Below are 16534 nucleotides of genomic sequence, written 5' to 3'. Positions count from 1 at the left end.
GGTCCCCGAGGTGGTTAAAAAGCTCCTTGGTGTCAGGGCCCCGGGGGTGGATGAGATTCGCCCAAAGTTCCTAAAGGCTCTGGATGTTATGGGCTGTCCTGGTTGACAAGCCTCTGCAACATCACGTGGAAATTGGGGACAGTGCCTCTGGATTGGCAGACTGGGGTGGTGGTTCTCCTTTTCAAGAAGGGTGACCGGAGGGTGTATTCCAACTATAGAGGGATCACACTGCTCAGCCTCCCTGGTAAGGTCTATTCAGGGGTACTGGAGAGGAGGGTCTCGGATTCAGGAGGAGCAATTTGGTTTTTGTCCTGGTCGTGGAACAGTGGGCCAGCTCTACACCCTCGGCAGGATCCTTGAGGGTGCATGGGTGTTTGCCCAACCAGTCTCCATGTGTTTTGTGGACTTGGTGAAGGCATTTGACCGTGTCCCTCGGGGAGTTCTGTGGCGGTTTCTTTGAGAGTATGGGGTAACGAATCCCCTGATACGTGCTGTTTCATCCATGTACGACCGCTGTCAGAGTTTGGTCTGCATTGCCGGCAATTCCGGTGAGAGTTGAACTCCGCCAAGGCTGCCCTCTGTCACTGATTTTGTTCATAACATAATTTCTAGGCACACCCGAGGCGTAGAGGGTGTCCGGTTTGGTGGCCTCAGCATCGAATCTCTGGTCTTTGCAGATGATGTGGTTCTGTTAGTTTCATCTAGCCGTGATCACCAGCTCTCACTGGAACGATTCACACCCGAGCGTGGCTGGAATAAGAATCAGCACCTCCAAATCGGAGACTATGGTCCTCAGTCGAAAAAGGGTGGCATGTCCTCTCCAGGTAGGGGATGAGATCGTTCCCAAAGAGGAATAGTTCAAATATTTTACGGTCTTGTTCACGAGGTAGAATGGAACCATTGATCAACAGACAGATCGGTGCAGCGTCTGCAGTGATGTGGACTTTGTGAAGAGGGAGCTAAGTTGAAAGGTGAAGCTTTCAATTTACCAGTCAATCTACGTTCCTACCCTCACCTATGGGCATGACCTGTGGGTCGTGACTGAAAGAACAAGATCCCAGATACAAGCGGCCGAAATTTCAAAATTCCGCCTCATCATTCGATCTGATACTCTTTTCACCTCTAAGATATTCTTAGCCAGCTCTTCCTTTAAAATAGTGCCACCTGTATCTTAAATAGTTGTAATTAATTACTTTTCTTTACTGCACTGAAGTTGATTTGCAAGGACTTTGCCGGATTTTTTCTGGTGCTCCAAGTTAACGTACCTTCAGTGTTGTACATCTGCTGTTTTAACATAGGTTGGCGTCTACTTGATGTTTTGTCTTTTGAAGTTGATTTTTAAAGGGCTACGGACACGTAAAGGATGATTTTCAGAAGGTTTATAATAAAAAATCGTGTTCACCAAAATGCCGAATTGTATTGCTGGATTTTGCTGAAACACTCGGGAGGATTGATTCACTTGTCACACTTTTCCAAAACACCCAGTTTGTCGTGAAAAATGGATCGCACAGGTACAAAGGATGAGAGGTTTGTGAGTTCTAAATGACAGGTAGGCGTGTATAGAGCCATTAAAAAAAATAACAGTTCTGGGGGAGCAATTTGTCTCACTGTTTATAGCATGTGTTCCGTGTGAATTTAGAATAAATCCCCTTGGTCAAACTGGCAACATATAACAAAGTAATTTTCTTGCGTTTAAGACAATTTGATCTCACGCACAATACAATACAATACAACACAAAACAAAACAATAAAATAGAAGTATAAAGACAGTTTAGTAGCGTGTAACACGAGCTAACTAGACGTGTAGTCACTAAACTCAAACAACTTATCCGAAAGCAGCAATAAAAAAAAGCTCCGTCCCCGTCTGACAACTTAATCCTTCTCTCAGTACATAACAAAAGATCCGGATTGTATCGGTAGTGTTGTAGCGCCAAAGAAAAGGAGTCGGAGGCGGAGTGTTGAACATAGGAGCAAACCTCGTTTTATTGCAGACATCAACAGAGTGAACCCATTACGGCGGGAACTCTCTAACACACTAACACCGGAGGTGTAACCAACAATAACGTCCGGGACCTCGTAACGCAACTCGAGGTCCTGTAGGTGAATTATGTAGACCACCACACCAGAATTCACCCATAGTCAAAATCCCTGTGCTGTGGAGGGATGATGGCCTGACCCCGGAGGGTGTGCACTGAAGGAGCCGGGGGGCGGGGCCGCACAGTCCATTGAGTCAAGGGGCCGGGGCCCTGACGGGGTCGAGGGCACCTCGGCATGTGCAGGGAGTCGGGGCAAATAGGTGATTCAGAAGCCCCACATCCACTCTTGGCTAATGAAGCCATTAAACCATCAAAACACCCAGCAATGAAATGAAAGCCCTTAGAATATTTTGAAAGAAGAAAACAGGAACATGAAGGACAGAAAGGAAGGGCACAACTTTCACAAAGATGTCTGCGCAAAAGGCAATATTCATGGTTGCGGATTGCATTGCTAAGGCTAAGAAGCATTCTAAAATTGGGGAAAAACTGATTTTGCCTGCAACAAAGGGCATTTGCAGCAAACGTTTTGGAGAGGCTGCAGTAAAAAAAAAAAGGTTGAAATAATGGGACATCGAGGCACAGTTACTTGAGAAGATAACACATAACGACTTTGCATTATGATGAATTTTTTTCATCCATGAAACCAGTGGTTCCCAAACTGCGGCCCGCGGGCCGGGCCTAGCACCTTCACATTTGGTCCGGCTCCCCTGAACGATACCAAAGAGTATTTTAATATATTTTTCATCTATGTGCATTTGTATATGATAATAAAATTGGGCTTTTGCAATAAAATGTTCCTTAGTTCTGAACTATTTTCATTATGAACTATCAGTTAGCAATTATTTCATAAACACCACGTCACACTTTTGTTCCACCCTTCTGCAGTCTGTGCCATTATCTGGCAACCCCCAGAAAAAAATCCTAAACCCGCCCCTCTCAAATAGAACGGAATCATGGGAAAAAGGTAGGTAAGAGAAAATTTGATTCTGAAGTGGACAATTTTTTTTTCAATGCAAATAAAGGGCTGTCTGTCTCACCTGTCAAGAGGTGGTGGAGGTATTCAAAGAATACAATCTGTGGAGACATTAATAATCCCGTCACAAAGACCAGTACGATAGCTTGCAAGTCCAAATGCAAGCAGACAAACTGTCAAAACTAAAAAGTGGGATGTGAGCTCAGCAAAATTCATTTAAAGATTTCAGATGCAAAAGCATTTTTGTTATTATTGTAGATTCTTTGATTATATAATGAAACAATTATATATTATAAATATTAAATATATCTGAGCATATACAGTGAAGAAAATAAGTATCTGAACACCCTGCTATATTGCAGGTTCTCTCACTTAGAAATCATGGAGGGGTCTGAAATTTTCATCGTAGGTGCATGTCCACTTTAAGAGTAACCCCCTCCCCCCTTAACGGCCGGCCCGGCCCAGGCGCCTCGGGGTGAGAGCCATGAAACTCTCTGATGAGGGAGGGATCGACTAAGAACCATGATTGTTCTTCGGGACCGTAGCCCTCCCAATCTACCAGGTACTGGACTCCCCTTCCTCTACAGCGGGATGACAGGAGCCAGCGCACAGTGTAGACCGGGCCCCCAACAACCATCCGGGGAGGAGGGGGGAGGAGGAGGGGATGCAGCAGGCGGGACCAGCAGAGAGGACCGAGCTGGCTTGAGCAAACTGACATGAAAGATTGGATGGACCTGCATCGACCTCGGGAGTTTCAAAAATACTGCATCTCGGTTGATCACCTTAGTGACGGGGAAAGGGCCGACGAACCTGGGAGTCAGTTTGCGAGACTCCATCTGTGGTGGGATGACAGGAGCTGGCGCACAGTGTAGACCGGGCCCCCAACAACCATGCGGGGAGGAGGGGCGAGGAGGAGGGGATGCAGCAGGCGGGACCAGCGGAGAGGACCGAGCTGGCTTGAGCAGACTGACATGAAAGATTGGATGGACCTGCATCGACCTCGGGCGTTTCAAAAATACTGCAACCTGGGAGTCAGTTTGCGAGACTCCATCTGTAGCGGGAAGCCTCTCGCAGAGAGTCAAATGCGCTGTCCTACTTTATAGTTCGGTGCCTTCAACCTCCTGTGGTCCGCCGCAGCCATGTAGGCACACCCTATATGTAGAAGCATACTTCTGGCTTTCTCCCAGGTCCGCTTACAGCGCCTTACCATGACCAACGCTAGCGGCACTGGTGAGTTAGCATCAAGAGATAGGAAGAGAGAGGGGGTGTAACCATACACCACGTGGAAGGGGGACATACCTGTGATGCAGAGGGAAGAGTGAATATTCCACCCAGCTGAGCTGCCGGCTCTATGAGGTGGGGTCATGAGAGGCCAGGCATCGGAGACCAGCTTCCATGTCCTGATACACCCATTTGGTCTGGCTATTGGATTCTGGGTGCTGATCCGAGGACAGACTCGCCATAGCCCCTCTAAGAGAGAAAAACTCCCTCCAAAATTGGGAAATGAATTGGGGGCCCCTGTTCGACACCACGTCGATAGGCAAGCCGTGGTAGCAGAATACTTTGACCGACAGGAGCTTGGCGGTCTGCTTGGCGGAGGGGATTTTTGGCAGCAGAATGAAGTGGACCATCTTTGAGAACCGGTCCACTATCGAAAGAACAGCGGTGTTACCTTGTGAAGTTGGAAGACCGGTCACGAAATCTAGAGAGATTAGGACCATAGACGTCGAGGAACAGGAAGTGGATGTGGCTCCTCCGTGGGTGGTTGCCGGGGGGGTTTGTTGGCAACACAACCCAGGGACGCTATAACATATTCGCTGACATTTTTTTTTATGTTTGGTCACTAAAAGCACTGTTCCAAGACCGACCGCGTCTTGGCCAAACGGTGCCTTGGACAAACGGTGCAATTTCTGTGGGCCCAGTCAATTATCTTCCCCCTCAGAGGGGGCGGGACATATAGCCTGTCGGGGGAGCAACCTGCCGGGCTTGGGGAGTCTTGAAGGGCTTCTTTCACTTTGACCTCAATCTCCCAAGTAAAGGTCGAGACAAAGCTGGTGTCAGGAAGAATCGAGGCGTGATCGGGATAGGTTCTCTCACCCTCGTATATGCGTGACAGCGCATCGGGCTTCCCATACTTAGTCCACGGCCGGTAGGACATAATGAAGCGGAACCGAGTGAAAAACAGGACACACTTAGCTGCTGGGCGTTAAGCCTCTTGGCGGCTTTTAGGTATTCTAGGTTTTGATGGTCCGTCACCACTAGGAACGGGACCTGATTCCCCTCCAACCAGTTTCCACTCTGTCATGCCAGTCTTAACGGCGAACAACACACGATCTCAGAGAAAAATCCGAGTCTAACAAGATATGTGGATGTGGGAAGTAATCATGACACACGGGCGTTGCAGGTGACAAGGATGCAGAGGACGATAGGACGGAGTTCTCTCGGATCAGGGGTGTTTGGTCTTCCCAACTTTGTCCCGTTTTGGCTAGTTTGTTCTGTCATGTACCAGCAGCACGGGGGCACCAACAAATGCAGGAGTTCCAGGCAACGACATAATATTCAAACTGGCTTTATTCCAGAAATACTTCCATTCCAAAAGGCAGTCCAAAACAAGGCAGAGGCACAAAAACGCTAGGCTAGAAACAAAGTCCAAAAACATGAAACAAGGTCCGATGACTCAGACAAACTAAGAAAGTTGACAAGATGTGGTCAAACTTAAAGGGCACAGAATTGCTATGACCAAGGATAGCTCTACACTAGACTCGTGCATAATAGTGGAGAATCCAACATGCCGTAAATGCAACACAACGAACTGGCAATTGCCGGTGACAAATCCCAAACCTAAATACCTAGTCAATTAGAGTGCCGAATGCGAAACAGCTGTGACAGGTGTCAGACGTCAAACTCGTTTTCCTCAGTTTGCTGATTGTGCAGTTCAATAGCGCATTTATGAGTGTAATTTAACTGTGAAGCTATGTTAGCAGTCTCAAGCAAACCCAGTTTCAGGGCCACTGCTCTCATGTTTGGTCAGGTTGCTGTGCGACCTCTCGGCTGACCAGCCTCTGCCGCTGGTCCCTGCAAACTGGCGAAGAGCTGTTTTCGAGGCGGTCCACAACCTCTCCCACCCCGGAAGGAAACCGTCCGTGAGGCTGGTGGCCCAGAAGTTCGTGTGGCGCGGTCTCAAGAAAGATGTGCAGGCCTGGGTCGACTCATGCGTGGCCTGTCAGCGGGCTAAGGTGCATCGCCACACAAAAGCCCCCTTGGAGCCCTTCGCTGTCCCCGAGAGGAGGTTTGACCATGTCAACGTCGACTTGGTAGGTCCACTTCCTCCCTCGCATGGATTCACCTACTTGCTCACCATGGTGGACAGGACGACCCGCTGGCCCGAAGCTGTTCCCCTCTCCTGGACAACGTCGTCAGACGTGGCCCGGGCTTTCATCGGCACGTGGGTTGCACGCTTCGGGACACCGTGCGACCTTTCCTCAGATCGTGGCCCTCAGTTTACCTCTGAACTCTGGAACGCAGTCGCTGAGAGTTTGGGGGTCAAGCTGCACCGCACTACCGCCTATCACCCCCAGGCGAACGGTCTTTGCGAGCGGGTCCACCGCTCCATGAAAGCAGCCCTGCGTGCCGGCTTGACGGACGGCAACTGGTTGGATAAGCTCCCGTGGGGCATGCTCGGCCTCAGGTGCGCCCCCAACGAGGACCTGTTGTCCTCATCCGCCGAACTCGTCTACGGCCAGCCACTGCGGGTCCCCGGCGAATTCATCCCGGACGCCACAGCGCCCTGGTCCGCAGCCAGGCAACGGTCCTCCCTGCTGGAGGCCGCAAAAGGGTTCACGCCGGTTCCCACGTCGTAACATGGCACCCCAGCTGCCCGGCTGCCCCGTCACCTGCGCTCTGCGGATTTTGTGTTTGTTCGTCATGACGCCCACTGTGGACCTCTCCGCCCCCCATACAACGGGCCGTTCAGGGTCCTGGAGCACGTGGATAAGAGCCTGCTCGTGGACATTGGCGGCAGACCCAAGACTGTTTCCGTGGACAGGGTCAAACCCGCGCACCTGGACATTGCCCAGCCTTTGGGGTTGGCCCTCCCCCCGCGCCGGGGTCGTCCCCCTTTGCCCTGTGCCCCTGCGCCTGCCGGGGTGCCCTTGACCCCGCCTGAGCCCTTGTCCCTTGTGACTCAATGGACAGTGCGGCCCCGCCCCCCTCGGCCCCTACAGTGCACACCCGCCGGGGTCGGGTCATCATCCCTCCACGGCACAAGGATTTTGACTATGCGTGAATTCTGGGGGGGCTTGTGTGGTGTTTACATAATTCACCCGCGGGACCTCGAGTTGAGGTGCGGGGTTCCGCACGGACTGTTTTAGTTGTTGCGCTTCCGGAGTAAAGGTTAACAGAGTTCCTGCCGTTATGCGAGTAGTGTTTTGATGTCAAACAATAAAGCAAGTTCTGTTCCTGTGTCCGACACTACGCCTCCGACTCCTTTTCTCCGGCGCTGCACTGTAATTGGTTGGCAACCAGCTCCGGGTGTACTCTACCCTCTTGCCCGTTGAAAGCTGGGATAGGCTCCAGCACTCCCGCAACCCTCGTGAGAATAAGTGGCTAAGAAGATGGAAAATGGAGGAAACATTTTTTCGTTTTTTTATTTTATTTTTTTGCATTTTTTCTTTTCATTTTAATATGACATAAGATTGAAACACAAACAAATCACTCACAGGACACATGTTTGCAACTTATCTAAAACAACTTGTGAACCATGAAATAGAATGACATAAACATCTATCCATTTTCTCTGCCGGTTAACCTCAAGAGGATCACGGGGAGTGCTGGAGCTTATCCCAGTTGTCAACGGGCAGGAGGCAGGGTTACACCGTCAACTGGTCACCAGCTAATCTCAGGGCACATGGAGACAGACAACAGTCACACTCACACTCACAATCACACCTCGGGGCAATTTAGGGTTACCAATTAATGCATGTTTATGGGATGTGTCAGGACAATGGAGTCCTCGGAGAAAACCCACACAGGCCCGTGGAGAACATGCAATCATTCAAACAGACAGGCAGAGCTGGGATCGAACTGGTTCCTCAGAACTGTGAGGCCAACGCATGACCAGCGAGGCCACCTTTTTATCAATACATTTTTTCTTATTTAATAAACTTTGAAACTCATCTTTCTATTAATTAGAGATGTTGCAGGAATCATATTCTACACAAGAGGTTGACATTGAACCAGCAGATGCTGAATCTCCATCTTTGGTCTGTTCCAAAAGTTGCCAGACTGAAGTACCTATTCATGACGGAACACATCTTTCCAACTGCAGAAAGAATACTGCAACATGTATTTCAATCTCAGGTGTTCTCAAAGTACTCTTATTGAAATACCAAATAATTCTGTGCTGTTATGTACAGTGAAGAAAATAAGTATTTGAAAACCCTCCTATAGGCGGCACAGTGGCTCAGATGGTAAAGCGTTGGCCTCACAGTTCTGAGGACCCGGGTTCAATCCTGGCTCCGCCTGTGTGGAGTTTGCATGTTCTCCCAGTGCCTGCTTGGGTTTTCTCCGGGCACTCTGCTTTCCTCCCACTTCCCAAAAACAGGCAACATTAATTGGACACTCTAAATTGACCCTTGGTGTGATTGTGTGTGCGACTGTTCGTTTCGATGTGCTCTGCAATTGGCTGGCAACCAGTTCAGGGTGTCCCCCGCCTCCTAACCGTTGACCGCAGGGATAGGTTCCAGCACTCCCCGCAACCCTCGTGAGGATAAGCGGCAAAAGAAGATGCCTGGACACCCTGCTATATTGCAAGTTTTCATGGAGGGATCTGAACTTTTCATCGTAGGCTCTTGTCCACTGTGAGAGAAATAATATAAGAAAAATCCAGAAATCACAATGTATGATTATTTTTTTTTTTAAACGATATATTTGTGTGATGGGTTAGCTGCAAATAAGTATTTGAACACCTGAGAAAACTAATGTCAGTATTTGGTACAGTAGTAGAGGTCAAACATTTCCTGTAGTTGTTCACCAGGTTTGCACACACAAGAGGAGGGATTTTGGCACATTCCTTCACACAGATCTTCTCTAGATCAGACAGGTTTCTGGGCTGTCGCTGAGAAACATGGAGCACCAAAAATTTTCGATTGGGTTTAGACCTCGAGACTGGCTAGGCCACATAAGAACCTTGATATGCTTCTTACGGAGCCACTCCTTGGTTTTCCTGGCTGTGTGCTTCAGGTCATTGCCATGTTGAAAGACCCAGCCACGATCCATCTTCATTGCTCTGACTGAGGGGAAAAAGGTTGTTCCCCATAATCTTACAACACATGGCCGCAGTCATCCTGTCCTTAATACAGTGCAGTCATCCTGGCCCTTGTGCAGAAAAACACCCCCAAAGCATGATGCCACCACCCCCATGCTTCACATGAGGGATGCTGTTCTTGGGATGCAACTCATCATTCGTCTTCCTCCAAACAGGGCTTGTCATGGTCCTTCCGGTCCCAGCCATGGCAATGCAGGTCCCCTGCACACCTGCGTCTCATCAGTGATAATGAACCCTACTATATATAGCCACGGTCTGGCTTTGCCAGATCGTTGCCATCCATGCTTCGTTCCCATACTTTCCTCGTTCCTGAGCTTCAACCCCTGTATACCGACCTCCACCTGTCGTCCGACCAACCCCGTAAGCTTGACGCTCTTGATACTGCTGCTCAGTCTGACTGACTCTCCGGCATACGACCTTGGAACGAATAAAGATCTTCCTTTAACTGCCTCCCTGTCTATCGAGTCGCGCATTTGGGTCCGCCCTAGTGTTCTGGTTATGACACAACGATCTGGCCATGACATGGACCCAGCCATCTCAGAAGCCATCCGCCACTCTCTACAGATCCAAGGCTCATCAGGTGACCAACCAGACACTTCTCCAGATCAGTGTCTGATTAGAGCCATGGCTAGCTTCTCGGACTAGTGCTGCTAACGCCACATCAACGGCGCCCGCCACAGTTCCTACCTCAGTCCACGTCACTCCGACAACCCCGCCAGTTGCGGAATTTCAGCGGCTCGGGGCCACACCTCTGTCCCGGTCCTTTTTCCGGCAACTCGGGGAACGTCAAACCTTTCCTCGCCCAGTCTGATCTTCACTTCGAGCTACAGGCTTCCACCTTCCCGATGGACCGCGCACTAATTGCCTTCGTCATATCCCACATAACGGGAAGAGCAGAGGTGGGGGCTACGGCAAAGTGGAGTTGTAACTCCGGAACATGCCACTCCTGGACATCCTTTGTATGCGCGATGATGTAAGTGTTCCAGTATGCCTCGCCAGAACGCAAAGCAACAGTGATGTTGATTACGTTACGACAGATGCAGCGTCGCTTGGCAGATTATGTTATCGAGTTTCGCATCAGAGCAGCTGAAAGTTGATGGAATGAGGATGCGCTTCTCGACGCCTTTTTCCAAGTGCTTTCACTGCAGATCCGCAGTCACCTCATTGCTGTGGACCTGCCTACCTCCTTGGATTCGCTCATCGCCCTAGCTCTCAAGATTGACCAGAGGCTAGCGATCCAGGGACAAGTGGACGCGCTACTAGAAGGAGAGCAGGGCGCGTCCGCACCAACGGTTTCCCTTCAGCCGACGCCCATAACCATGACAGAGCTGATGCAGGTTGAGGGTTCAATGGTCTGGCAGAGGAACGTCTGCGACGTCTGCGAGAGGGCCGATGCTTCTACTGTGGATGTCTGGGCCACTTAATAGCCCACTGTCCGGTCAGGCCCAAGTGCTCCGCAAATGCGAATTACACTGCAGCGAGATTGAGTCGAGCACTGCTTCGAGTCACCTTGAGCACTTCTGATTTCATTAAATCATTCATACGTAGCAATGTTATGCTAGCGGAGAACGTCTCATTCATTTATACGAGACGTGTATTAAAAATAAAAATCAGGGCATATCTTCGTGCAAACACCGTCTGGTTAAGCTTCTGGCCGCGAGCCAGCAAGAAATCAATACGTTTGTGCAGTCCGATCATCGCTAAATATCGCTCAACAAAGAATAAGTGTGTCAATCGTTCACACGTAGCAGTGTTATGCTAGCGGAGAACGTCTCATTCATTTATACGAGACGTATATTAAAAATCAAATTTAGGGCATATCTTCGTGCAAGCACAGTCTGGTTAAGCTTCGGCCGCGAGCCAGCAAGAAAGCGACACGTTTGTGCAGTCCAATCATCGCTAAATATCGCTCAACAAAGAATAAGTGTGTCAATCATTCACACGCAGCAGTGTTATGCTAGCGAAGAACTTCGAATTCATTTATATGAGACATGTATTGAAAATCAAATATAGGGCATACCTTCGTGCAAACATATGTGTTCCGGGTGATATTAGATGGATTTAGTTTATGATGCGGTCTTCCACAAAGTTTGATCCATCAAAGGCATTTTTCATACTGGGTCTTCGGTTTTGGAAAGGGTACGAATCGAACTCCACCAACTAGCCTTTCAGGATACCTGTCGTCACTATTACATAGATCGTGACTACACCTCTTAACCATATTTTTTGTTAAATAACCCAAATACGCGATAAAACGCTAACTAACCCTATACTGGACCATGCAATGTTGTCTGAGAAAATGGCGGGAGCAAAAACGGGCTTTGGTTTATGCAGATCTCTGGCCTCTGATTGGTCAGTGACGCGGATTGCGCAATATCCACGGAGGGGTCAATTATCAGGAGTGCCGTCCTGTTATCAGGACCTTTTCAGAGGCAAAGGCCAAATCCTTTCAGCTGCACCGCCCTTGCGATTGTGCTATGAAGTTGTTGCCCGGCACCTCACTTCCTCGAGGGAGGCTCTTTTCATTAACAGGACTGGAACACCAAGCAATGAAAGAGTATGTGGAGGAGTCGCTAGCAGTAGGACTCATCCGACCATCATCGTCACCGGCTGGAGCAGGATTCTTCTTTGTCAAAAAGAAGGGCACCTCGTTACGGCCCTGTAGTGATTACATGGGACTTAATGACATCACCATCAAGAACAGGTACTGTTCTGCCCCAAGTGTTTAATATGTTAAGAAGATCGATTTTATTAGAAAAGATCTGTTTGTGTTGTTAATTTTGAGAGTGCATTACCAGCTTTTATTTTGAAACTGTAGAATACAGGAAGTAGGAACCGCTGAGCAAAACGGTAAAAAAAAGCATGTCAACAGTTGAAAGATGTAGCACGTTGAAATCAGCTTATTCCTGTGCATGAATCCGTCAGAAAGCAATGGCTGTGAGTAATTTATGTTCTTTACATGTTTCAGAAGTATTGTTAGTAACTTTAACAGTATCTTCGTGTATATTTGTGAGCTGCACTGATTTAGTAACTTTACATGTTGTGTTCATTCTCATGAGATAGCTAGCAGCAGTATGTGTATCTGCTACTCACTTCACTAGAATGCTGTTGCTGTTTGTGCTTAGACTTACTGAATGTGAATGTTTAATTCATATACTAATGGAAGATGTTTATACTCCATACTGATTTGACATTTCAGTCTGTTTAGTATGTTTTGTATTTCTTTTTCTAGTTTCACTCCATTTTCATTGTGTCACCCGACTTGACCTGTTAAGAAGTCATTAAAGGAGCAAGCACGCTCACTTCCTGGCTCTTGAAAATGAGTTTGGCTGGCTGTTTATTCATGTTAGCACTTTGGAAGTAAAACACATGAAGAGAACAGTACAGGTACCCTCTTCCCCTAATTGCCACTGCTTTTGAGCTGCTTCAAGGGGTCTGGATCTTCACCAAGTTGGCTTTACGAAATGCGTACCATCTGGTACGCATCAGAGAAGAGGACGATTGGAAAACTGGCTTTAATACACCAACAGGCCACTACGAGTACCTGGTGATGGCGTTTGGCCTGACTAATGCGCCAGCGGTGTTTCAGAATTTTATTAATGATGTGCTACGGGAGAGACTGAACAAGAACGTGTTTGTCTACCTCGACGACATTCTCATCTTTTCTCCGGACGAAGCTTCCCACATCGAACACGTCAGGGAGGTGCTGCAGCAGCTACTACGACATATCCTATATGTCAAGATGGAAAAGTTTCACCGAACTTCCGTCACATTCCTGGGATTCATCTTGGCCGAGGGACAGATTCGCATGGATCCCAATGGCCCACTCCCGCCAATCGCAGGGAGGTGCAGGGATTCATCGGATTCGCCAAATTCTACCGCAAGTTCATCATCCCTTGCTGCTCGCTTGCATGCCCTCACTTCGCCCCGTAATTCATTTGAGTGGGATGTGACCTGCCAGGTGGCCTTTGATAGACTTAGGTCGAATTTCACCACATCTCCTGTCCTCATCATGCCAGATCCAGAGAGGTAGTTTGTGGTTTGAGGTGGATGCATTGGACTCGGGAATGGGAGCAGTGCTCTCCCAAAGGTGTGCAAGGTATGGAAGACTTCACTCGTGCGCCTTCTTGTCTGAGAGACTGACGCCGAGAATGGAATTATGATGTGGGTGATCGTGAATTATTGGCGGTCAAAACGGCACTGGAGGAATGGAGACACTGGCTGGAGGGATCACAAGTGCCATCTCTGGTCCTTACGGACCATAAGAGGTTGGAGTACCTGAGGACCGCCAAGAGACCAGGTGGGCACACTTTTTCACTCTCTTCCGGTTCATTCTGTCCTTTCGTCCAGGCTTAAACAATGGCAAACTGGACACACTATCCCAGATCCATGAAGGGGAGAGAACGGACTCAGTGAGTGTTCCGACACTTCTGGAGGCCTGCTTCGTATCCGGGTTCACCTGGGAGATCAAGACATGGCTAAAGAAGGCTTTAAGGGACTCTCCGGGCCCAACCGAATGTCCTCCCGGCCATCTGTTCGTGGTACCCTCGCTACGAGGAGACGGTTGGGTGGAATATGCCCACAACTCTCTGCCTTCCTCTTCCACAGGTATGGCTCCATTCCGTTCATGGTTACCCTCCCTCTCTGTTTCCACCTGCGGCCACCGACTCCGCGGTGTCATCCGCATTGGCAGTGGTGAGATGCTGCAAGCAGACCTGGGAAATAGCCCGAAAGACACTAATTCGCATGGCAGCTCCTACAAATTCATGGTGGACCTCAAGAGAAGAAGGGCACCAGCGTTCAAGGTGGAACAACGTATATGGCTGTCCACAAAGGATCTTCTACTGCGGATGGAGTCACGCAAGCCAGCTGTCAGGTTTGTGGGTCCCTTTCCTATCACTAAGATCGTTAACCCTGTCGCTGTTTCCTTGAAACTTCCCAGATTGATGAGGGTTTATCCCACGTTCCATGTAAGCCGGCTTCGACCAACTCGTCCATCGCCATTAGTCCCCCAGTCAAGCCCCCCCACCCCTGCATGATCAACTGAGGTCCTGTACGCCGGCTTTTATCATCCTGTCGTAGAGGGAGGGAGGTTCAATACCTGGTGGATTGGGAAGGGTATGGCTCAGAAGAACATTCCTGGATTCCGTACCTTTTATTGTTGACCTTAGCCTTATCAGGGACTTCCACACATCCCATACTGAGGCTCCTGGGCCGTTTGGAGCCGGCCGTTAAGGAGGGGGGGGTACTTTCATGGTCCTGCCGCTCTGGTGGTGCATGGTCCCCTCCACACCTGCGTCTCATCAGTGATAATTAACCCTAGTATGTATAGGACACAGCGGACGGTCTGGCTTTGCCAGATCGTTCCCATCCGTGTTTTGTTCCCGCACTTCCTCGTTCCTGATCCTGAAACCCTGTGTACTGACCTCCGCCTGTCCTCCGACCAACCCCGTAAGCTTCTGCAAGTGTCACTGATTTCCCTGTAGTTGTCACCATTCCTCTATTTTTCCAGTATTGTCTGTGTAGATTGTGATACCACTGTGAATAAATACAGCAGCATCTGGTCTCAGATTGTTTAAAACTGTCCAATAAATTGATTTTCTGTGCAGTTCAGTCGTCCTAATCCAAATCTGGTTCTTTTTCTGTCCAATCAGGAACATTTCATAGTACCTATAAAAATTGTCCCAAACTCTTCCCCTCCTGTTCAGTTTGTTTGTGCAATGATGTGTCTGGTGGTGTCCATTCCTTGTGTAATGTTTTCGTTTGTCAGTCTTGTTCCTGCCACCACGACCGAGATACCATCTTAGTACAGATAATCAATCATGATGTTGTCTGGTGTGGGCTGTTATAAGTTTACAGTATCTTATACTACATAGTGACATGCAATGAGTCACTTTCTTCATCATTTTGTGGTTGTTCAATCATGTCTCGAGCTGTTTGCGGCAAGAGATCTCCTGTTCTTGTGGGAGGCTTGTTTGGAATATCTAAGGTGTAATAATAGAGTGCTGGGTTCCCATTTTGTAAGATATTTAACTGCCCTCCCAGTAATTCCTTTTTTTCTTTTTACTTCTACATTTCCTGTCAGAGAGGCAATTAAGCCCAGTCCTAGTTTCGGGAAGCCATCTCTTCCCAACAAACGTATGGGGCAAATTCAAAAGTTGCATTTTGGGAGCATTAGTTGCGACATTTTTTATTTTTGTTTTCCATCCATCCACCCATCCATTCATCCATCCATCCATTTTCTTCACTGCTTATCCTCACAAGGGTCGCGGGGAGTGCTGGAGCCTATCCCAGCTGTCAACGGGCAGGAGGCGGGGTACACCTTGAACTGGTTTCCAGCCAATTGCAGGGCAATTTGAGACAAACAGAAGCACTCACAATCACACCTAGGGGCAATTTAGATTGTCCAATTCTTGTTGCATTTTTTGGAATGTGGGAGAAAACCCATGCAGGCACGGGGAGAACATGCAAACTCCACACAGGCGGGTCGGGGATTGAACCCGGGACCTCAGAACTGTGAGGCCAGCGCTTTATCAACTGATCCACTGTGCCATGAGTACAGATAATCAATCATAATTTAGGCTGGAGTGGGCTGTGAAAGTTTATCTTATACTACACAGTCAGTGCAGTGAGTCACTTACAATTTCATTTTGTGGTTGTTCAATCATGTCTCGAGCTGTTTGCGGCAAGAGATCTCTTATTCTTGTGGAAGGTTCGTTTGGAATATCTAAGGTGTAATAATAGAGTGCTGTGTTTCTATTTTGTAAGATATTAACTGTCCTCCCAGTAACTCTTTTTTTCTTTTTACTTCTATATTTCCTGTCGGAGAGGGAACTAAGCCCAGTCCTAGTTTTAGGAAACCATCTCTTCCCGACAAACGTATGGGACAAATTAAAAAGTTGTTTTGGGACCATTGGTTGTGACATTTTTCATGGGAAGAGGGCTGCTCTAGTCATGCGGTGGTGGGTGTTTTGTTTTTTGGGCAATCACATTAAATGTGACCTTTTTCTCCACAACAACCAGCAATTAATTTCTTTCTGATCAAATTTGCATCCCCTCCCCATTACTCTTCCCTTGCCTCTTCCTCGTCTGCGGCCACGATTATTGAATGTTTCGCATAAAGCTCCATAAATTTCTCCTTCCTCTCTCAGAAAGGTGTCAACTTTCTTTTTATTATTTTGTGACACTCTTTCTGTGTGT

General features: G+C 48.4%; 1 protein-coding gene across 12 annotated transcripts in view; it reads left to right on the top strand.

Annotated features, from left to right (window-relative positions):
- Positions 1 to 11749: 11749 nt before the first annotated feature.
- Positions 11750 to 16534, top strand: part of LOC133510966 (uncharacterized) — a 79542-nt gene continuing 74757 nt past the window's right edge. For 3 of the 12 annotated variants that reach the window (XR_009797823.1, XM_061839780.1, XM_061840050.1), the window contains exons 1-4: positions 11752 to 12271; positions 12567 to 13602; positions 13685 to 13875; positions 13943 to 14210. Coding sequence is in view for 6 of the 12 variants with exons in the window: in XM_061839780.1 (XP_061695764.1) it covers positions 13494 to 13602; positions 13685 to 13875; positions 13943 to 14210 (568 nt within the window). In the remaining 6 variants the exon portion in view is untranslated. Of the gene's footprint in view, positions 12272 to 12566; positions 13635 to 13684; positions 14933 to 16534 lie in introns of those variants that run through there. The other 9 variants (XR_009797790.1, XM_061839977.1, XM_061839858.1 and 6 more) reach the window with 7 other exon arrangements.

Source organism: Syngnathoides biaculeatus, chromosome 1 (genome assembly GCF_019802595.1).
Source record: "Syngnathoides biaculeatus isolate LvHL_M chromosome 1, ASM1980259v1, whole genome shotgun sequence".
Lineage (NCBI taxonomy): Eukaryota > Metazoa > Chordata > Actinopteri > Syngnathiformes > Syngnathidae > Syngnathoides > Syngnathoides biaculeatus.
This window is presented reverse-complemented; position numbering and strand designations above follow the sequence as displayed.